General features: G+C 38.3%; 2 protein-coding genes across 2 annotated transcripts; one reads left to right on the top strand and one right to left on the bottom strand.

The window, feature by feature from the left end:
- On the top strand, positions 1 to 15411 carry LOC131780249 (kinesin-II 95 kDa subunit). Its single transcript, XM_059096871.2, has 25 exons — positions 1 to 194; positions 803 to 888; positions 1441 to 1545; positions 2487 to 2557; positions 3358 to 3411; positions 3572 to 3696; positions 4219 to 4302; positions 5122 to 5201; positions 5654 to 5723; positions 6329 to 6421; positions 7100 to 7171; positions 7338 to 7398; positions 7501 to 7544; positions 7799 to 7842; positions 8017 to 8112; positions 8672 to 8885; positions 9207 to 9299; positions 9453 to 9557; positions 10579 to 10698; positions 11446 to 11564; positions 12182 to 12298; positions 12886 to 12991; positions 13345 to 13484; positions 13986 to 14060; positions 14332 to 15411. Exons 1-25 carry the CDS (start codon positions 192 to 194, stop codon positions 14444 to 14446), a joined length of 2292 nt encoding a protein of 763 aa, XP_058952854.2. The 5' UTR covers positions 1 to 191; the 3' UTR covers positions 14447 to 15411.
- On the bottom strand, positions 15327 to 21637 carry LOC131780255 (sodium-dependent glucose transporter 1A). Its single transcript, XM_059096876.2, has 3 exons — positions 21207 to 21637; positions 20373 to 20658; positions 15327 to 17064 (listed from the first exon to the last, which is right to left on the bottom strand). The coding sequence occupies exons 1-3, from the start codon at positions 21483 to 21485 to the stop codon at positions 15944 to 15946; spliced, it is 1686 nt and encodes a 561-aa protein (XP_058952859.2). The 5' UTR covers positions 21486 to 21637; the 3' UTR covers positions 15327 to 15943.
- Between the last annotated feature and the right edge of the window lie 1535 nt (positions 21638 to 23172).

Here is a 23172-nt window from a genome sequence, read left to right as displayed (position 1 = left end):
CTAAAACAGAGAAGATGGCGGCTTTCTCGCTTCCTCTCTGGAAAATATGCGAGAAATACAGGGATCCGCTTCTTTTCATAGCATTTGTTGATGTGGAAAAAATATGAAAAATTAACTGACTTTGCGATAAGGTTGACCTATAGACGCTTTATTCAGGAAACAAGCCGAAATCCAGCTTACTCACAGTCGCCATGGTGAGTTATGAAATGTAAACTGTTTTTGAAATGTATCACCAGTTTTGATCTGATTTACAATTTGTGATTTTGTTATTTTTATCCGTTAAGTCAGGGATGTCCGAGGATTTCAGTCTGATTCTCACTAGTGGTTTTACTATTGGGTTAATTACACATTAACGATATCAATATAATGCGAAGTTGTCTCTATTTTCTTATTCGGTATTTTATAAATTTTACTATGTGCAGGTGTTGTTAAGCTTAGAAGCCAAAGTTACGACATTTTACGCTAAAAATCGGGGTCTCTATTACCTCCTTGGTTTGCCTTCTCAAAATAAAATTCTTTCATTATTGAATGTTTGAATTAATACTCAACATATTATGTGCATGAATCGTAGTTCACAATCAACACTTTTTGAATGTAAGTGAGTTTAATTTGCACATCAATTGACTCTGAATCAGTAATATATAAATTGGAACCTTCTTTGAGCATTTTTGGCGGAAAGTAGAATATCTGCCATGTTCAGAGCGAAAAATAGTAAATGGGAAATCTTTTTTAACTTGTTTATTTGCATAGTCTAACAAAAAAGGGAGTGAGTCATTGTTGATTGTTGTGTTGATTTGCATAGTCTAACAAAAAAGGGGGTGAGTCAGTGAAGGTGGTGGTGAGATGCCGTCCAATGAACCAGAAGGAAATAGCTCAAGGACATCAAAGGTGGGAAAAAGTTATTTGATGATAAGAACATGTGTGATGAGTATTAGTATTACACATTATTCAAAATCAAACAGCAATAAAAGGGTTTTATTATCAATAACTCAAGTTCAAATCATGGTGATTATTATAAACAAAAATACATTAAAGGAAATCTAGGAAGTTATCTCTACCACAGATGCTCCTGGAATAAAATAAGAAATTAGCCTTAGAAATAGAATTTTTAACTAGGGATAGTCTAGCTTACTTTACAAAACTTCCTTTTCTTCTTCAACACTTCCTGCATGTACATGTATCTCCTTAGGAAGGGCATTCCACTGTTTGATAAACCTTCCAAAGAATAAGTGAAAAATCATTTTACCCTGGCTAATGGCTAATTGTCATTTTTATTTTATTTAATTTTTATTTTGATATTGCTAGTTGTTTGAATGAGAGACTTCATTGAGATTTATTTCAAAAATAAGTTAACCTGTCAAAATTGTGAAAGAATCATTTAGATGGTAATATTGATACCTAATTATATTTCAACCACTTTCTCGATTTTATATTTTTAAGGATAATTGAGATGAATGTGAAGAAAGGAACAATTGAGATCAACAATCCAGCTAAAAAAGAGGAAGTGCCAAGAATGTTCACCTATGATTCAGTTTATGACTGGAAGTAAGTTTAAACCATTTTTATTTTTGGCATTAGCTTATTTAAGGCTCATGCCATCCATTGTCTCCTAGAACTAATATCTTGTTTTTCATTTGATTACCTAATCTGAATAGAATTGAGATTAACATCAGAAATAGTGCACTTAGAGTACTTGTAAAGATAAGGAAGTAATGTGGGAGAAATAATGCTTAAAAACAAAATTTACAGTAATGTGCAAAAGTAATGGAAATAAAAAAAGCTAATTTCATTTCTTGTTCTAAGGATCTTTTGTCTAAAGTTCAAGCGAAAATTTGATTGAAAGTTTGATTGAGGTTTTTTAAACAAAATTTTGTTTGAGGAATGAATTTCTGCTCTACAGTTTTAGTTGCATAAACAAGGAATATCTTGCAGAAAGTTGGAGCTGTTGAAAACAGTAGGTGTTTTGCAAATTTGCAGAAATGTTGTTGAAATTCCATTTTGGTCAAGAATTTGTTGAAAAGCTAGGAATTTAGTCTAATTTTGTCAAGATGTGTTTGCATTACTTTTGCACAGTACTGTACTGAATAGTGCCAATGCTGAATAGAAGGTCAAACTGGGGGGATTTTCAAATTTGTGAGCTTGTGAGCCCATGACTCATACAGCGACATGTATGGAGAGTGTGATTGGCAAACTAGATATTAATCCTTTAACTCCCAAGATCTGATTGTTAATTCTCCCCTCTAGCTGCTACACATTTCCTCATAATTTAATTTTGAGAATTTGGTGTTTGATCAAGATAACAACTTCTACCTGATAAGTTTGAGTATTCTTGTTACCTGTTTGTTGGATAATGTATGGATATTAAAGGGAGAAGTTACACATCAATGACTTCTGGGAGTTAAAGGGTTAAGAAGAGTTAAAAAGAAAAAGAAAAAGAAAAAAAAATTAATTTCCAGCTGTAACTTCCCCTTTTTCTCTTCATGTAGTTCAAAACAGATTGATCTCTATGATGAAACCTTCAGACAGTTAGTGGACTCTGTACTGGAAGGATATAATGGTTAGTTTTTAATTTCAGTTATTGTCTGTGATATTTATGTGATAGGATTGTTCTTATAAGCAAATTGTGGTAATGGAGTGTTGTTGGTGAAAGTGTCTTAGTATTCTTTTTTAATGGATGTTTGTTGATAATTGACCACCTTAAAGTATTTTTCTCAGGTTTCTGTGACAGACTAAAAATACATTTTATAATAAGTAGACCATCTGTCCAACCTGGCAGGGTATATTTTAGTTTTAGTAATTACCTGAAGTTAAAGTTAAAGATGAAGTTTGTGGCATAAAATGACCAGGTTACTGAGCAAAGGCTCATTCCTGTGTCACATGCAATCCCCTCGCATATTACCCCACACTGTCTATTTCATCTGTTTTCCCTGACTATTGGCAAGTACTCTGTTGTGCTTCTGAATAGGCTGTGAGTGGGTTCTAATCGGAGCTCTGACAGGAGCAGCTTAATGCTCATGAGACAATTCAAGTTGGCAAATGAAGCCAGCTTGTGAGAGCTAGACTAGTATGAGAAATGAAATCAGATGCATTCCTAGACAAATGCACTGTATTCCTTGTAGTTTCTCATTCCTTGTGCCAGACCCCTCGCAGACCTCTCTTTAGGTAGCTTTGCTTGCATACTTGAGCATGGGAGGTGTTCCTGCATCAGCACATGTGAGAACCTAATTGCGGGATTAACTCTTGGGTAGAAAGAGATACTGGGAGAATATAGGACCACAGCATGGTGACCCTGATCAGAGGTTGAACTGGACTTTTTGTAGGGGGATTAATATGTCACTCGCTGATTTCCCTTGTCAGGCACAATATTTGCTTATGGACAGACTGGGACAGGAAAAACATTCACCATGGAAGGTAATGTTGCAAGTTATATTTGAACCATCCCTACTATGAATGTCATAGTGTTCTACTTGTATATAATGCCAACAAATTATTTCAGAATGCTGTAAGTTGGTTTGCAAGTTTAAATATTCAAATAACTATAATTGCAGTTCATTTTCTTTTTGGTCTTTAGGTGTACGATCAGACCCAATCTTGCGAGGAGTGATTCCAAATTCCTTCGAGCACATCTTTACTCACATAGCCAGAACACAGAATCAACAATACTTGGTCAGGGCATCATACCTTGAGATTTACCAGGTACACCTGACACTAATCAGCTGTAACCATGGGGTCTTCACAGGCCAGCTATAGTTTTCCAAAGAATTTGCAACAGAGTGTCAGTAAAATGTAGCTTTCATGTGGCCTATTTTCAGGCTTTATTCAATTTACACTGCAAATAATTCCACATTTTCCTTGCAATTATATAACTTTCAGATGGGGCTATATCATGGTTCAAATTAAGAGAAAGTACAATGAAACAGGTTTGCTAATATTACCTGTGCCAGAACAGGATGATCTGGCTTGATGAAAAAGGGGGTGGGGGGGGAGGGATGTGTTGAGGATTGTAGTTTTAAGTATGTAACTGTAAAACGATTTGATATATACATGATTATTACTGTACTGCTTTAAATAGCTATCACATAGTTTTGGGAAATTTAGGGATGTGAAAGGAATATGGTAGTCACTTATTTGATTTCTTGTTGATTGTAGTAATTACCAGTGCATGTGCATGGCTTTGCAAATGAACTGATGTTGCTAAATGTTTAACAACTTCTTCAGGAAGATATCAGAGATTTATTATCAAAGGATCAATCAAGAAGACTGGAGCTTAAGGAGAGACCAGATACTGGGGTGTATGTCAAGGTTAGCATACATCTAGCAGACAACATACAATAGTCTATTTAACAGTTGTGTGCTTGGTTGCCTAGCCTTTGAACAGAAGTGAGACTAAGGGTGACCTTGTTATGAAACAAACGTTGCTGCTTTTCAAATGTAAATTACTTTGTTATCATGCTAACTAGATACTGGCTTCTATCACAATACGGTCACCTTCAGCCTCAATCCAAATAAGAGGCTTGGCAACTGAGTACACAACTGCAAAATGGTCTATTAGTGCATCAGCTTCTGCCTGCTATAGTGGGTGGATAGGGGTTATTCTTGTGCTCTTATAATATCTTATTGTTACTACTAAGATTGGTTGGAAAGGACTACTCACTCAGTGGTTAATGTGCTGGATTCTGTGTCTAGAGTTCTGGTTTCGCGACTTGGCCTGGTCATTTTCTTGTGTTGTTTGGCAAGAAACTTTTCTTTTAAATGCCTCTCTCTCCACGAGAAGTATAAATGGGTACTGGCAAATTGTCAGCAAAGCCTGATGAAATACAGGGGGGTTACTCTGTAAAAGACTGGCATCCCATTCAGGGGGGAGAAGTAATACTCCTAGTCACTCCATGCAACAGAAACTGGGACTAGCTCTGGCTGGATGGACCACTTGGGTCCAGTACAGCATTTGCCATTCATGAGCTTAAATTTGGTAACAAAAACTTTATGAAAACCAATTTCACATCTAGAAAACTTAAAGCCCTGTTTGATCAGAACAATTAATTAGTTGCCTTACTGGTAGGAGTAATTTCCTAGTGACACTCTTTGAATATACTTTTTTGTGTGTTGATTTGTTTGTTATAGGATCTTCAGTCGTTTGTATGTAAAAGTGTAAAAGAGATTGAACATGTGATGAACGTGGGCAACCAAAATAGAGCTGTGGGGTTAGTGTTGTAATAATGTGGTATAATTTTGTGCACACGAGAAGAAAAGAAGAAAGACAACTGGGAGTTTTATTTCATTAATACATGTTATAGCATCATGGCCCCAGCTACATATAGTTTTCATTCAGACGAGAAAAGTTGCTTTGTTCATAGAGAAAAGTTACCTAAAAGAGCTACTGTATCTTACAGTGTATGCTTCTCGAAAAATTTAGTGTGAATTTGTTAAGTTGACAGAATAAAGCAATTTGTGTCAATGACTTTTTCTATAAGTGGCTGTCGATGATGTAATTAAGGTGGCTATGCCCGTTAAAGAGGCCGGAAGGTCGAACCTAAACACGAGACCTTGCTCGCGGGTTTTTTAATCCTTTCTAATCTCTTCCATCCTCATTTGTCATTTTTCCTTCTTGGCTTATAATTCTCTCTTTTTATTTTTTTTCCTTTCAAAATAAAAGGGCAACCAACATGAACGAACATTCATCCAGGTCCCACGCTATCTTCATCATTACAATTGAGTGCAGTAAGGTAATTATGTCTTTTATAACACGGGAAAAATGTATTTATTTCTTTAAAAAAAACTGTTTATTGATCATCATAGAGGAAGTAAATCTCCATAACACATTTCGAAAAGGAACAGTTCTTTAGTATTTATCGAACCCTAATCAAGTCGATAATCCATACTCCAACAGTTGAAATCCCTAATAGAGTCATTTTTAATAGACTGTCGACAGTGATCCGACGTTGCACTGGTTAATGCTTTACTTCGCACTGTGATTGGTCCTGAAAACTCACACCACTCTCTTGACCAATCAAATGGAACACTGAAACCAATCACAACTTAGTCGCCCGCGTTTTCCCGCGCTTTAGGCAGTTTGGTTGTTTTTCACTGTGAGATTTCATTGGCTCTTAAAGTTATTTCACTTTTTTCTGATTGGCTGTTCCGATTACTTTGGGTTTGGTCGTACGAAACTCATTGGTAAAGCGCTCTATTTGATAACTGTGTTGTAAACAAAGAGAGTGCATTCCTTGTTTGAAAATTGAGAACTGCTAGAATTCATCCTGATCTTCGTAAAGACTACTTTCTTGTTATAACTGAATTTAACTTTAAACGGATTTAAATTTCCTTTCAGCCTGGTGCAGATGGTGAAAACCACATCCGTGTTGGTAAACTGAATATGGTGGATCTGGCTGGCAGTGAGAGGCAGACGAAGACTGGAGCTACGGTAAGAACTAAAAGCTCATACCCAGTTGGGCCGGGTTATTCAAAACACGATTAACCTAACTTGGGATTAGCGTAAATTTTATTTCAGTTTAATAGCCTTTCAAAGGGATTTTTCAGTTAGTTGCGAGTCATACTGAGATATACCCAACAAAATCTTATCTCTTATACGCGCTTTTCTACATGAGAAATAAAAGCCAAGGTTAATCTTTAATCCTAGATTAACGTGAACCCCTTTTCGAAAAACCCGGCCCAGTTCACAATGCGCTAGAAAAAAATGATTTGATGCAGGTCCACTCCTTTTCTTTCCTAACCTGCTTTACCAAATTTTGGGAAGTTTGTGTATGTATGCAGCGTTCAAAAGCTCTTGAATCCTAAGAAAGTTTTGCACGTCGTGAGTGAAATGTGGTTTTTCCTTTCTAATGTGCTTTTCTAAATAAGGTATGTGAAGTTTGTGAATGTATGCCGCGTTCTGAAGGTCTTGAATCCTGAGAAAGTTTTGCACGTCGTGAACGAAATGTGGTTTTTCTTTCCTAACCTGCTTTTCTTAATAAAGTGTGTTAAGTTTGTGAATGTATGGCGCATTCTGAAGCTCTTGACTCCTGAGAAGGTTTTGCAAGTCGGGATCGAATGTGGTTTTATTTATTTTTGTTTTATTTTGTTGTGATTTTTTTTTTGGTAGGGTGAAAGACTCAAAGAAGCTACTAAAATCAACCTATCTCTCTCGGCTCTTGGCAATGTGATATCTGCATTAGTAAGTAAACATCTGTTTAATATTTTGCTTTTTGGTAGAAAGAGATTAAAAATGAAGACGTTTACCTTGTTCGGTTGTTTACAGTATTTTATTGTGCACGCTGAAGGGAATAGTGCGGCAAAATGACATGCCGGAACATTTAGCAGATTAACGACTTTTTTTGTAGGTGGATGGAAAAAGTACTCATGTGCCCTACAGAGATTCCAAGTTAACAAGATTGCTGCAAGGTAAATATATGTACAAAGAGTTACTAAGTTGCGAAAGATTCCTCGTTGGTCAAAGCTTTTTTCTCAGTCACTAAATTCCTCTTATTTCTCTGATGCGAACAGATTCGCTTGGGGGAAACGCACGTACAGTAATGGTTGCCAACATTGTAAGTTTTTTTGTTTTTGTTTTTGTTTTTTTTAATTTTATTTTGTTTTAGGTTACTTTTTGAATGGTAACTGTATATTAAGTTGCATTTTTTTCAGAACTAAACCGAGAAAGCTGGATGTGTTTTCATACTTTCGAACGGCGCATGCGGAAATGTGCCGTGTCTATTTGCGCAGAGTAATCTTGCTCTCTAAGTTCACTAATTCAGAGTAACCATTCTCAGCGGTCACCGAATAATTTTGTTACGTCATTTAGGGTCCAGCAAGTTATAATTTTGAGGAAACGATCACAACACTTAGGTATGTTGTTTTAATAGTAATGATAAAAATGATGTCTTTTCTCGGTCTTTTTAACAGAGTCTCGTTTGCTTGAAAGAACAACTATTTTTTAACTCTGTGAATTCAAGAATCGCTTGGCCGTTTCAATTCATTTTCATTTTTTGAAAATATTGATGACTTTTTTATTGGTCACAGATATGCAAACAGGGCCAAGAACATTAAAAACAAACCGAAGATTAATGAAGATCCCAAGGATGCCTTGTTGAGAGAATTTCAAGAGGAGATCGTAAGGTGATATAATACAAACCATGGAAAATTATTGAGCGCATTTTGGCACATCATCTCAATGTCTTATATAGCTGGGAGCGCCCGCGGGCATGATGAGGCGAATCCTGTATCCTGATTGGCTATCCGAGGACGGAAGATGAGGCAAACAAACAAACAAACAAACAAAAAAAAAAAAGTTCGTCATTTTTGGATAGTTTGGGCAATGGAGTCGCAAAAAGCGGCAGAAAACAGTCCAAACAAAGAAAAACGACTAAAATTGAGCACGCGCCATCACAGTTAGCTATCTCTCCTAGCGCTCGAAAATAATAAAGTTACTCTTGATTCTTATTAAAACAAAGTATTTTTGCAATATTATAAATCATTTATTAGCCAAGCTTGTTTGGTCAAGATAGGAGAATGTTAGCCTCGTTTATTTTGCGCTCGGCCAATGAATTCATACATATATATCCAGTCACTTCAACCTCGCGCATGGTCAATAGCGCATTTGTAATGATATAAAAATTCACACAGTCTCTTTCTGCAGATAGCACTGTTCAATTCAAGTTGTCTGGTTTGTTTGTAGATTAAAGAGGGAACTGGAAAAACGAGGTGGCGGTGGAGCGGGATCTAAAAAAGTCAAGAGAAGGAGACAAAAAGAAAATGGTGAAACTGAAGAAATAGAAGAAGAAGGCGAGGAAGGAAGTGAGCAGAGTGCGGAAGATAAAATTAAGTTGGAGCAGGCTAGGCTTGAAGAGGATAAGAAAGCTCTCCAGGAAAATCACAGCATGATGGCAGAGGTATGTGCTTCTACGAGTCTTTTTTATTGAGTCGTGTGGGTTTGTTTTTATTGTCTTGTCGGATCAATATCAGTATCTGGGCAACTGCCCACCCACCCCTCCCCCAACCCAACACCCAACATTAACCTTAACTTGTTGTCAATTGACTGTTGTTGAGTTAGGGGAGGGGTGGGTGGGCAGTAGCCCAGATACTGATATTGATCCGTCTTGTCTACCTCTCTCTTACATATTTGATACACTAGAAAGACTGTGATGCCTCAATGATACATTAAAAACAGATAAGTTAAATAATATGACGAAACAACGCTCGTTTTCCTGTAGGAAAAGGAAAAGCTTATGGGTGAAATCCAGAAGAAAGCACAGCAGTTAAAAAAACAACAGGAGGCCCAGGCAGGTCTGAAATCAAAAATAAAGGTAAGCCGACTGTTAAATGTCATTTGGCTAAAAGTGAGGTAATGTTGCTCGGAGAATAGGAGGCCCAGTAAACTACCTGTTTAATATCGCTTAGCTAAGATTATGGTAATGTTGCATTAAGAACATCTTACTGATGACCCCCTCTCTCTGTAGATGATGGAGAGTAAATTACTGGTCGGGGGTAAGAGCATTGTCGACAAAACCACGGAACAAGAGCGAGCTCTGGAGGAACAAAGGATACAGATCGCTGAACAACAGGTAGGTTTTATATTCAGCAGGAAAACGAATGGAGTGTCAAGAGAAAAATGGTACCAGGAGCGCTTGTAATTATGTCATAATTTCCCTCCTTTCCAGTAAAAATTATACAGCTGTAATAGCGTGCGACTAGGAAAGTACGAGGACTTGGTCCACGTGACCAAGTTCCACACTTCCGTCAAAACCTCTCCCTCTCTCTCATCTCTTATCTTTTCGTGGGTGAAAAATACATGTCTTCTCTCACGCACTGAGAATGAGTGCGTGGTCACGCGCTACCGCTGTAACGGAATAATTTTTTTTTTTTTTATTGTTGTTTTGAGTATGAAAAAGTCGCTTTCGTGCGTGTTGTTTGTTTCATTGGCCAAATCATTTTTCACATGAAAAACCAACTTGACTTTCAGTAACGGGACCTCTGATTTTGAATGTTGCCATCATCCGGTTCTTGCTTTATACTGCTTTACTGGACTACGTATCTGCTGAATCAAATGGTCATGAAAATATAGTAAATAATCGTCCATTGAAGAAGCTCTTGATTGTGAAACAGAGTCTTTTGTTCGTTTCATAAGAAGTGTGTTGGGAATAGTGTGGAGAATATAGATACCGATGCGAGGGTGTAGAGGACTAATTTATATATTTCACTGCTCTGGTTCGAAACGTGACTTCATCATGCTCGAATCTTTTTCTAAAGAACAGCTGAACTTGCTAACACCCAGCCGGCTTTAAATACGACAATTTAGCGTGCGAATAGGCCCTTATTAGAAACATAGACAGCGCTTTCGAACGCGCGTTTGTCCGCCCGCGGGAAGATTTAAGACGAATCGGGGAGAAATTTGACGGGGATCTGGCATTAGTAACCTGGTTGACGTTTAGTGACGCTGGTTTGCGTTTCTATCCGGCGCTGATAATGAGGCAATTTTCGCAGTCAAACCCAATCTCGCAGATTATTGTTTTTAGTTCAAGACTTTCCGAGGTGTCCGGTTTTCTTCTTTTTCTGACACTTGCTTTCTGGCGTGTCTATTTTCAGCGCCGCGAAAGAGAAATACAGCAAAAGCTAGATGAAAAGGAAGAAGATGCAGTAGAAATAAAGGGAAATTATACATCTCTTCAACAGGAAGTGGACAGCAAAACAAAGAAACTGAAAAAGGTAAATCTGTTTTAATAACACAAACAGGGGTAGGTATTAAAGTCACGCACCAGCTTTCACAGTAGAATCTGGTCAGACGGGTCTGATTTTAAATGATGATTTGGTTTTATGAACTCAGCAGTTGATGATGTAAATTGGCCATTGCAAAGAGTTTCTAAAGCTGAAGTTTCAAGCGTTCGCCCTTCGTCATTCACTCTAAGGAAAGGGTAACCCTCGAAATATCAGGAACTCTTTACGGTGGCTAATTTACATTATCAACTTAGTTGATAAAACCAAAGTATATTGTAACACGCCTCGACGCAGCATCACGGTTACCCCCTTTATTCATTTGGCTTCTTCTAAGTGCTGATTATAAAATGACTTGTGAAAAAGAAGACTACGGCGCCTCAGTTTTTCTATAGGATTCTTTCTTTAGAGAGGAACACATTATTATCAATACGTTTTTGAAGACATTGAGATTAAAGAATGAACTTAGAAAAGGAGAAAAGTAATGATAATAAATGCGCTGTTCTGGCGTCATTTCGACCGCATACCGCGATACGCACTTATCAGTTTTGTATCCCGACCAGCGCAGTAGTTTACGTCACTCTGAAAAATGACGATCACAGACGTTTAACGGAGAGTCTGGAGGGAAATTGAAAACGAAGTAAACCATTATTATTAAATAAATGGATAAAATACACTGAAGAGGATGAATTTAGCTCTTATCTAAATTTCCTATTTGAATGTTGAAAATCTTTCCAATAGCTGTTTGGCAAGTTACAGACCATCCGCTCTGAAATCGCTGACCAGCAAGAAGCGCATATTCGGGAAAGACAGGAACTGGAACAGGCTCAGGAGGATCTTACTAGGGAGCTGAAGCTGAAGTGAGTTACTCTGTGTGTACATACACCACAACTAAAGTGCTCGTTTTCAAAGACTTTTCAAGCTGGACCATGAAATCCCCTTTTCGTTGTGATTGTCTCATGTGAAACAGCAAATGTACTAGAATCTAGACACAAAATCATCGTTTCGGGGGCAATTTAAATGTAAGCAACATTTACACAGCAGCAAGTTTTCCACAACAATTTATTTTTTTTTTTTTTATGGAAAAGCATCCTATCCTATAGCTCCCCTACGAAACCTTTATTTGAAATGTCACGCGTGATTTGCATTGCGTGACATCTAGAAGAAAGCATTGCGAAGTTTTTCGAGTAGGGGAAAAGATTGAGGAAATACTGGATGGTTCGACAGTTTCTTGTGAAGATATTTGTGAGGACGCTTGTCACGGAAAGAGGGTCCAAATGAAAATGAGACGCAGGTAATATTTGCGGATGCATTCAGAGAACGAGTTTTTCTGGATAAAGGGAAACTTAATGCTCAGTCCTTGTGGAGGACAAAAAGATTTGTAGGCACTTTTCATCAGCACCAATAATTGGGAAATTGAATCATATTTGGTAGATGTTTGAACCATTCTCTAACTGTTGGCCTTCCTTCTCTAAAGGTCCTTGATAATAGAGAACTTCATTCCCCCTGACGAGCGAGTCAAACTTACTAATAGAGCGGTTTATGACGATGAAAGAGAGGAGTGGCAGTTGAAACCTTCTTCTCAGAACGGCAGGTGAATAACTTTTGGATGATTATTGCACAATGTTCTTTATCAACGAAACTTTCGTTGCAACTTTAGGTGCCGCCAGAGATTGTTTTCAGAAGTAATTTGATTAAGTCACGTACGAAAAATTGACTCCCGCTTTTGGGTTCGATTCTTGAGCGAAGAAATCGGAGCTGTATAAAGGCTCATGTTTCCGGCTCAGTTGTCCCAAATCCATTTGTCCCTGTCTCAACTGACCTGCTCCAAACTGTCAGTGGCTCCATCTCTCAGTTGGTTAACGTATTCCTCCAGCTTGACGAGGAAACAAATTCCATCTTGTTGGCGTCGTGACGTTTGCACAAGCGTATATCATTTTATTTATTTATTTATTTATTTATTTATTTATTTACTTACTATTATTTATTCATTTATCTTTCGCGGCTCATATCGAACTCTGTCATACCCATGACTCCCAAAATAAATTAAGAAAGATCGATGAGGTGTCGTCTTCAATCTTCGTGGTGTATGACCTCGCATAATGGCGCATGTCTGGAGGATGGCTTCTCCAAGCTCATGTTCTTTTTTTTTTATGGTTGCTTTTATTTTCCACTTTGCAGCCAGCAAGCCATGGCTAAACGACCGGTTTCAGCCGTGGGCAACAGACGACCTATTACTGAATATGCCAAAATGGCGGCGGCCATGGGTGGTCACATGCGATACAAGGTACAACTTCATGATGGTGATCAGGGGGGTTAGGGCCGCTTCCTCAACCTCTTCCCCCCCCCCCCCCAATGTTTTAGTTCCCAACTAGCCTTTAGAGCTGGATCCACAACTGGTATATTTCTTTGCTATCCTGATTGTTTCCCCTTTGAAAATTATCCTTGAATCCGTGACGCAACTAAACGGGAAAATCAAATTTTCACAAATATTGGAAAATCCAAATAACGTATGAATAAAAAGGCGACAGGTAAATGTCAGCTCAATGTATTGACTGAAGTAATGTTAACTGATGACTGCTATTGTCATCTTGTGGTAATTCTTGAGATTACATTCATCTTCTGTCTCTCTCTTTCAAGGCCGAGAACATTATCATGATCGAGCTGGACATGCCCAACAGGACAACCAGGGATTATGAGGGGCCTGCTGTGGCACCTAAGGTTCAAGCTGCTTTGGATGCGGCTCTACAGGATGAGGAAGATCTCACACTCGATGCTGAGTAAGCTGCAACACCTTGTACTGTAGTTAAATCCTGTCGATAAATCCTAAAGTTAAATCGGTGTTCGCGCGCTGCTAGAGAAAAGCAGAGAGCTCTTTCACATGACCTCACGGCGGTCTTGTTCATTTACTAAAACAATTATAATGGCGGTCCTGATGATATACCATAACAGTGAGACGGTGGCCATGTTGAAGCTCCAAAGTAATGAAATAGCGGCCATATTGGTAGTTTTCTTCGCAGCCGTTTTTTGGGTTGCAACACAGCAACCACCCTAGAGAGTCCTTACGGTGAGCGTTGCGTAACATATCAAAGAACCACTGAGTTGTCAGGAGACTTACAACTGTACACTGGTGTACCGAAATGAAACTGATGGCCATGTTGTTGTACGAAAACACAAAACCTACTACTGACAATAAAGCTTAGAAGGTTATCTTTGTGATAGCCTGAACTTTTCCAGAGATAGACGCTGTTAATTTCCATGTTCATTCATTCTTATTCTAGTGTTCTTCTCAGTAAAACTAAAGTGAAGTCAAAGAGAAGAGACAAACCCGATCATAGCGAGCGACCTAAAACTGGGTAAGATGCCCTAATTTAATTCCAGCAGTGGGTTTCGAGAGTACCACTAACTTAGAGTGCGTTATTTTAAACTTTTTTTGTCAAATACTCGTTTTTCCCATCATTCTTTTCTTTTCAGTGGAATATGTGATATTGTTTGTAAAACTACGCGATGCAGACTGTATGGCATGTTGCACTCACAGTTCCCATTTCCTTCTCTAATCCTCGACAGTATCTTGCCCTCTCCCCTTCAAAAATGTGTCGTAAATGATCTCCTTTTCATTTCTCTCAGGCGTAAAAGTAGAGGCCCGCTATCTACCAGTCAGCAGCTGGGTTCATCGGACTCTGCGGAATACCCAACAGCTAGAGGCTTGGTTACTCAACAGAAGAGAGTGTTACCACAATAACAGGAGTGGATATTAAAAATTGTTGTCGTGGTGGCCCAACCTTATCAATCATATCTTTATCATCAACTCATTTCCCACTGTTTTTATTTCTAAATGGAATTGAGTTTCAAGTAATTTATGCCATATTTTTCTAGCGCTGTTGTTTTTGTCCTCGACGAGTTATCTGACGACGGCGGGCATCTGATGCGGGCATCCGAGGGGTGCCCACCCTTCTTCTGTAGGAGATCCCTTCCCCATCTCTGTCACTGATCTAGCCGTTCAGACTAGTTCTGAATTTCTTCAGGCTATATCTCAAACGATGTCTGTACCAATGGTTTAAAATTATCTGTGAACCCAGCTCTCGAGTAGGCCTTTATCATAAGTGTTGTAAGACGCGCGTTCCTTCACCTCGGGAAGATATGAAACGAGCCAGGGAGAGGTTTGTGGGGAGTCTGACACTAATTTTAGTGCTAGACCCCTACTAAACCAGTCGCCGACTCCGGTTGCTCAAAATAACATATGAGCATCATACTTTCCCGCGGGCAGAGAAACGCTCGTGCCTAAGCACTGACAACAAGGGCCTCGTTGCACGCTACTGTAAACCTTGCTGTTAGTTTGTTCGCAACCCCAGTATTTTTTCGCAAACGCGTAAACGCCACTTTAGATTAGGATCATTTCAATTCTTTGAAAGAAAATGACTGCCTTCTTTTAATGACATGAAATTTTGTCTCAGAGTGCTTATTATCAGCGATCTTCAGGTCGCTGAAAGTGTTAAATCATCCCTGGTATTCTTTTTAAATAGAATCCAGTCCTTAACATGGGCTGGTGAGGGTAATTGGATCGTTTTGAAGCTGTTTCATCTGCGATATTATTGTAAATAACTTAGACGAGATATCAGTAGTTTACGTTTTAAATTATTTATTTCGCAAGACTTAGTGCCTAATAAACCAATATTCTCTTCCGATTCGGGAATGACGGAGTTGTAATTTCGTTGTCTTCTTGTTAGAATACGCTGAGTTACAACAAAGAACGTCAAAAAGGTGACTTAGGTACATTTATTTTGGTGTTACTCATTTAAGTCAATTTGGATGGATATCCCAGTCTATTACACGCTTTATAGTGTATTCTGTTAAATCGCATGTCCAAAAACCTAGAAACTTGAAACAACTTATTTTAAACTCGTGACAAATTTTATCGCACAATGTCTCGTATACATAATGACAATTTTTTCCAGATTGCACTGCATTTCCTCCGCTGCGCACTCTGATTCATCTAGGATACTCACTAAAACCATCTTAACCAATCGGAGACAATACTGAAACAACTGCGAAGAACAATTTCTCCCTGTTGAGGCGATTCACATAGAGTTATTATGAGTTCTCGTCGGCCTATGGCGATGTTAATGTTGTTTGTCATTTATTTCTGGTTCCTTTGGTTTCGTCGCTTTTTTTGACACAATCTAAAGGTGGTTTAAAATATTACTTTAAAAAAAAAACTACACATTGTAAAGAAGAAGCCTCAAGTTTCTCTATCCTGACTGCCATTGAATCTCTCATTGTTCTCTTCCAGAAGTTGCAAAACTTCGTCGGGTTGGCGTTTTCTTACCTCCTCATCATTTTTCTGCTTCGCTTGAAAACGCATCCCCACAAATCCGTCCCCATGACGCTTAAAATAACGCCCGGCCCCCTTAATCAACCAAAATATTACAAATGACAACACGCTGATTACGAGAGAGCAGGCCATCAGAGAACACGGTCCTACAGACGATTCAACAATTGTGTGCCCTACCGCTAAAGGAACGAGCATACCTCCAAAACTTGACGCAACTAAAAGAACAGAAGCTGTTTTACCCGAAACTGTTACAAAATACTCTACAAAGTTTATAGCCGAAGGGAAAATCGACGCCATAGAAACGCCTAAAATAATTGTTCCTGTCCATAGCTTTGTGGATTGGGATCTATCACACTGGCCATGGGTGAACTGCGAGACCAGCACTGCTGATCCTATGAAACAGCCAATCATGTCAACACATATCATCTTCGAGGGTCTCAAGTATCTTGCCAAGGGTACAGATGCCAGCCGGGCCAGGGCAAAGCTTCCCCAGAACGCGGACGTAAGGAACGCGGCTTTGTCGTCGGACAATCTCGGCTCGCTTGTGACGCCAAACGTAAAAATGTACCCTCCGTAGGCGTCTTCCATGCCCACGTAGAGCAAGAGGAAAGCTGAAAATAGGGACAGAATTACCACTTTGTACATCACACTGCCCTGGTTGGTTTTAGAAGTATCTTCATTCTGAGTCTGTATATTTTGTACATGACAGGCTTTAACCAGAACAAAAGCCATGAATCCAACACTAGTTGCAGCGAGTGGAATAGATCCGAGCCAAAAGGCCCACGTGACAGGCATTGTGCTCTCGCCAGTTTGATTGCTGCAGACCAGGTTTTCAGTTATGGTGCTGTTTGTGCTGTTTGTGCCATTAGTGCTGCTAGCGGTATTGTTTAAGCTCGTTGTTCTATCTTCAAGAAAGGGCTGCACTATAAGAGGGGCTACAAATGCCCCGAACGCAAATACAAAATGTAAAGCTTGCATGTAAGGCCTTGATTTTTTACCCCACGTGTTCAGTAAGAGAACATTGCCACCTGAAATGCAATGGAAAAACATTAAAACATAACCAAGAGAGCATTGCATTGGCACTTGGACTCACATGACGTCCTAGAGGGAGGTACCATTAGTTATAAACGTTATTGACCAAGTGTGAGGTCAATATGGCTGGATACTGACCGACAGCGTTTTTCGCGTTTTTATGGACCGACACGAAGTCGAGGTCCATAAAACGCCCTCCAAAAAAGAGGCTATTATCCAGCTATCTTGACAGAACAAAGGATTTATTATTTAGAAAAAAGCTTCGATTCATTAAGAATAAAGAATGATATGTTTATTTCGAGAGACGGAAAAGAAAGCCATCTGGAGAGTCTTGCATGTTTCTCTGCTTTGATTGTCTTCTACCGCTTTACTCTACCACCGACACTGTCCAAAAACTACGAACTTTTTTTTAAGTTCGCTCCAAGGAATTTTCTGTCGTGCACGGGATCTCAGCGCTATATCTCGAGTGGGCACGATGGGCTCATCTTGCTCGCTCGGTTAGCAAATCAGAACATAGAAAGAGTTATTTTAAGCGGTTGGAGATGAGCCCTTTTGATTAACCCTCTACACCCTAGTATCAGCATGCAGATTCTCTTCACCGTTCTATGTACATATCCTATTGTATTGTCAAGAGGAATTGATTTATCAATCAAGGGTTCCTTCACGTATTGATCATTTCCTTTATTCTCATAACCTTTAAGTTTGATTCACCAGTGATATTGTAAGATGAAATTAGATGTAAGTCACTGGTCTCTGTACATATCCTCTCTGTGCATATCCTATTGTATTGTCGAGAGGAATTTATTAATCAGTCAAAAGCTTCTTCACACATTGATCATTTCCTTTGTTCTCATAACCTTTATGTTTGATTCACCAGTGATATTGTAAGATGAAATTAGATGTAAGTCACTCTCAGGGGGGTAAAAGTTGAGATAATTTATGGATGTTTTTACATCATAAAAGCCTGTGTATGGAAGATCACTGACAGATTTGTCTGTCTCTTTGTTAGTTTATTTTTGCTTATTGTTTATTTATTTATCTATTTATTTATTTTTGGTGTGTTTTTCTTTGTATTAGTACTATAGCTGCCCACAACTCTTTTAAATTTCCTTGTAAAAAGGAAATGCATAAAGTGTGGTTCACTTATCACAAAAGGGCTAAATTAAGCCATAGGCAATGTTAGCTCTGAGCTGATGGTCTATCACTCTTTATCAAATACTGGATCATTAGATGATGTAATTCAAGAGTTTTGATTGGCCTAGCCATCATGGATTATGAGCCATTAGACAATTTTTGTGCATGGAGACAAGCTAAGCCAAAAGTGTGTTTGTATATTATTAACATTCCATTTGTTCTTTCAAAATTAAATTAGGAAGATTTAATTCTATTTTGGGGTGTTTTTAATAAAACAATTATTCCACTCAAAATTGTTGGATATGAGATGATTACCACCAACTTGGCCCTATGAGCCTCCTTGGTTGTTAATCATCTCATATCCAATGCAAACTTGTGGAATAATTGTTGAATGTTCACTCATATAGTCTGTAGCATATTTACCACTAGTAAATTTTAGGTCAAATTAAGTCATTTCAATTTCTTCTTCACCATCAGGTAACAAGCAGAATAGACAACAAAATGCATATACAATGTAACCAAAAATTATTTCATTTCCTTGAATATTTTCAACAAGACCTTTGTGGGACACAGTAAAATTCAAATAGTTAACCCTTTACACCCTAACATCAGTATGCATATTCTCCAAACTGTTTTCTATACATTTCCTAAGGAGCTGATAAGGAGAATTTGTGTACCAATCAAGAGTTTTGTTATTTGGTGATTATTTCCTTTCTTATTATGACCTTAATGTATGAATTAATTGTGATATTATAAGGACAAATTAGATGCTAGTCACTCTTAGGACTCAAAGTGTTAAGTCAAGAATAAATAACCTATGATGGCTGGATTAAACAGAATTTTCAAGGGTAACAAGAGTAAGAGCAGGATACATTTTATTGCCATTTGGCCCAAAAAGGGCAAAAAATGCATTATTTCTACTCAATTTGAGAGTTTCAGGACTCCACTGGAGCACAACCCACTTTTGCAAAATAGCATGAGTTAAAAAAAACTCACTTCTCCCTCATGCATGCAGGTCTCAATGACTTGCACACCATTCAAAAATAGTTTAAAAATAAATGAATACCATAATGATTTGATTTAGCACCCAGAGCACTTATTTGTTTTTGGTACCTAAAGGGTTGGGTGCTTGTTTGCAACACAGTGCTCATTATGGACAGGGCACCTATTTCTTTTTTAAGAAATGACACAATGTGTACAACAAAGCTAGTTTAGGTTTGTTTCAAAAGGATCTTTTGTCCCTGGATCCTTCCTGGCTTAATAACAACCAGCCATGCAATTGTTGCAAGATATTAAGATTAGATCATTCCAATGAAGAAACTGTGCACTCACACAGACATAATAGTTAAGACTGAGATAAAGGCCACTGTTTTGGTAATAAGGTTTTAGGAATGGCCTTTAAATAGGCTGTGACAGCTGTTCAGTGCCTTTCGCATTGCATTTTTGTTATTATAGCCAAAACTCTTTTCAACCAGTGGACATGTTGTTTATGGCAGGTCAAGAAAGGGAATTTGAGGAATTAAACCACAAGGATAAAGCTTTAGGATAATATATATTATGATTTGTAAATACATATGGCAGACCTTACCATAGGCCTACAAACTTGACCTTCATTTTACTTTTACAAAAATGAAACCAAGTCCATTATTTCAAGAGGTCAATATGAAGACTTAAAAGGTAAGAACATGACAATAGATTTATATTTTTACAAAGAAAATAATAACCATTTGAAAGCAGCAATGCCTTGCATTGTGTCATACAAAGTTACCAAAGTTGCATGATTTTTCACTGTTTTACAGTGGGGACAATGGCCGTCAATAGGCATATTTTGAACTCCTCAATTTTTTGCAGTAAGCAAAGCAAATTAGGACTTTTTGGAACACTTTTTGAAAAAGGTTCATGCAACTAAGGGCAGATTCTCAATATTTATGGTCAGTGGCTTTTGTAAGCAATTAAAGGAAGATAAACCATGTTTGAACTCAAAATGTGCAGGTTTCTAGTGGTGCTATCACTGAAACAGATTGGAGGCATTCAATGGAATGAGGGTACTTAATACTCAGTAAGGGTACTTATTAAAATAGGTGCCCTTATAAGGGAGGGAACACTCATTGGAACTAGGGCACTACATCAAATCATTACAGTATTATGAATCATAAAAATGTTTACATACCAGTGTCCACTGATCCAAGGGCTAAGCCCATAAGTACCACGACAAGAAGAAGACCAGTAAGGCTGGTAACGTAAGGCAGAGCCCACATCATCACTGCTGCCCAAACACATGATAAGGACAAAACCAAATGCCCATTATACCTGTCAAATAACCAACCACCCACAATGCTTCCTATCAGATAGCCAATGGCCCGAGCAGTGAACACAAATGACATTTTTTCCAACTCTGTTTGAGCTTGACATGCTAGTTCTATCAAAGTGGGTCCCAAAATGGCCACAGATATTCCCTGTTGAGAAAAAAACAGAACTGTTATGCTCATGCAGTTACTTCTCCCCCTGTGTGAAGAGAAGCATTAGCCCCTTTTCCTCCCTTGGGGTACAGACAGGCATAGTGACAGTAGAATGCATGTTTCAATTGACCCAGTCTGGACCTCAAATTCAAGCAAATCAGTAGCAGTCCAGCCATCTAACTTGTGGATCACAGTATCTCTTACTGAGGCAAACTACCATGACTAGAATAGAGAGTGCAGCATTTGCATGTACCAAACCATGGTAAAATTCATTCATTGATTTATCTGTATATTTAATCTTTTTGCTTTTTGTTTCAATCTTTTATAATCAACTTTGCTGAGTAGACAAAATTTCTTTTGGAGGAATCAGATAAGCCCAAGGATCTGTTTGTCTGGATCAGTAGCTAATGTCAATTAGGTTGCCTGTGCACAAAGCGCTCTCCTACGAGTAAATTCTGTGGACTCGAAAGGGATCACACGTCAGCAGTCTTCGGTTAAACTATTTTATACAGTATCACTAACTATATTCATAACTAAAAGCTCACCAATCCGAAAAAGCAAACAAACAGACAGAGACTCTTTGCCACTTGCACTGAGTGCAAAGAGTACGTTGGCACTCCATGGCTTGAGGAAGCACTCGCGTTTCCCGAAATCAACGAGGAGAGATTTTGACGACGACCTTTGGAATCGTTTACAAATTCTTCCACCTCGCTCTCTTCCTCGTCCCAAGTTCGACGGATTTCTTCCAAATCGTCCGAGCTGAGAACTTGATCAGGAAAATCTTTACCGCTTCGTTTGGCAGTGGAAACCGAAAGTCCAGCCATTATCGGTATAATATAAATTTAGTGCCTCTAGGTCATGTTAGCGTGCAAGTAATATGAGACCTCATCTTGTGATGATGTTACACGTTGATGGAAGGCGAGATAAACAATAGTGCCTCCTCGATAAACTAGAGGGACCCACTTTGTTTTTATCTGCAAATGTCGTGACCAATAAAATGACATCACTCTCCCTACCGGGGTACCCAGACAGTAATTTGCGCAACGTAAATGAGATGAAATTAGGGTGCATAGCGAGCGAAAATGGTTGAAGTGATAAATAATGCGTTGTAGCAAAACAGGTATGTAATTAAATGCCAAATAGCAAATTTGAACTTTGCCATTTAATATGGCGTTTTGTCAAAAACCGGCGCTATGCTGTCGAATATCACTGCAGTTGAAATGCATTCCCTCTCCCTCAGTTTCATAGATGTCACGAAACCAAATATGTTGTTGGACGGTTGGAGCGACGCCAAACGTGACGATGATTAGAGAGGAACTCTGAAGAGGTACGGACTATACATAAAGGCTGTGAAGAAAGACTAATCCTTATTTCAAATTTCATCTACAAAATGGAATTAAGAGTAACCTTTTCGTTCCCCCTAGCTCATACGATTGGAACATTGTGCTTTTCGGTTTTCTGGTTGTAGCACTCAAAATTGTCGGTCTTTCGGTTTCAGTAGTGCGGTTTTAGGTTTGTTCGATTTTTTTAGCTGTTTTCATTTCAGTTTTGATGCAAGTTTAGAGTAGTTTTCCGCTATCAGATAACCTCAATCATGCCTTCCAATATAGGTACAACCGTAGCTGTTACGGGCATTTTTTTTTCTGATTTTATGTCTGATTTTGTTCATGTAATCGATTAAATTAGCCTTACTTGGCATTAATATGGGTAGAGACGTGTCAAATCAAAGGTTTGCAATTAGTGAAGCAGATATTTCATGCAATTTTTAGATTTTAAGCACATCTAGAGGTGTTGTGGAGATTTGCAAACGTTTCGGTGTATTGAAACAAAAAATATGGGAGCGATCGATGAATTCTCAGCGGCCGATAGGTCTTTTGGTTTTTGTTCATCATAATTTCTCTATAATTAGTTTCGTAGAAACATTCGCTTACCTTCAAAAAATAAAAAAACAAACAAACAAACAAACACAAACAAAACAACAGAAAAATAAGCAAACTGAAAGAACATAATTCAGCTGCTTTGGCATATAAGATCAAACACACAGCTGGTTTTCTTTTGTTTGTTTGTTTGTTTGTTTGTTTGTGTCTTGTTTGTTTGTTTGTCTGTTGTTGTTTTTGTTGTTTGACTATTCGTGATTTTATCAAACCAGTTCGACCAAGGAAAGTGTACCAGTTTCTGAACTGACTCAACTATTTGGTTTTTTTTTCAATATTTCATTCGATTTCAGAGGCGTTGTCCATTTGTGTTTTAACTACACCTTTTCATATTGTATATTTGGTTCTACAAATGATGATGACACCAATTCTGTTTATTCTAAACCATTTACAATGAATGTATTTTTGACGGTAACAGCTGCCCAACAAATAGCATCCAATGAGAATGTTTAATCAACTAATTAGGACTTAATAAATGCTGATAATTTACGATAAAAAAATTTTATCTCACCTCCCCTCCCCCCAAAAACGATAGACGTCCAGTTGATGCGCTGGACTTCGGATTCAGAGGTCCCGG

This window comes from Pocillopora verrucosa, chromosome 3 (genome assembly GCF_036669915.1).
Source record: "Pocillopora verrucosa isolate sample1 chromosome 3, ASM3666991v2, whole genome shotgun sequence".
In the NCBI taxonomy this organism is placed as follows: Eukaryota; Metazoa; Cnidaria; class Anthozoa; order Scleractinia; family Pocilloporidae; genus Pocillopora; species Pocillopora verrucosa.
Note: the sequence above shows the minus strand (reverse complement) of the source record. Positions and strands in the feature narration are given on the sequence as shown.

Excerpts from the sequence above, each read along its gene's own strand:
- LOC131780255 (XM_059096876.2), bottom strand. The coding sequence starts at position 21,485 with ATGGCTGGACTTTCGGTTTCCACTGCCAAACGAAGCGGTAAAGATTTT. Across the intron at positions 20,659-21,206 it reads TTGTTTGCTTTTTCGGATTG|GGAATATCTGTGGCCATTTT; the intron begins GTGAGCTTTTAG and ends TTTTCTCAACAG. Across the intron at positions 17,065-20,372 it reads CCTTGGATCAGTGGACACTG|GTGGCAATGTTCTCTTACTG; the intron begins GTATGTAAACAT and ends ATTGCATTTCAG.
- LOC131780249 (XM_059096871.2), top strand. Across the intron at positions 7,843-8,016 it reads GAAACGATCACAACACTTAG|ATATGCAAACAGGGCCAAGA; the intron begins GTATGTTGTTTT and ends TATTGGTCACAG. Across the intron at positions 8,113-8,671 it reads TTTCAAGAGGAGATCGTAAG|ATTAAAGAGGGAACTGGAAA; the intron begins GTGATATAATAC and ends GTTTGTTTGTAG.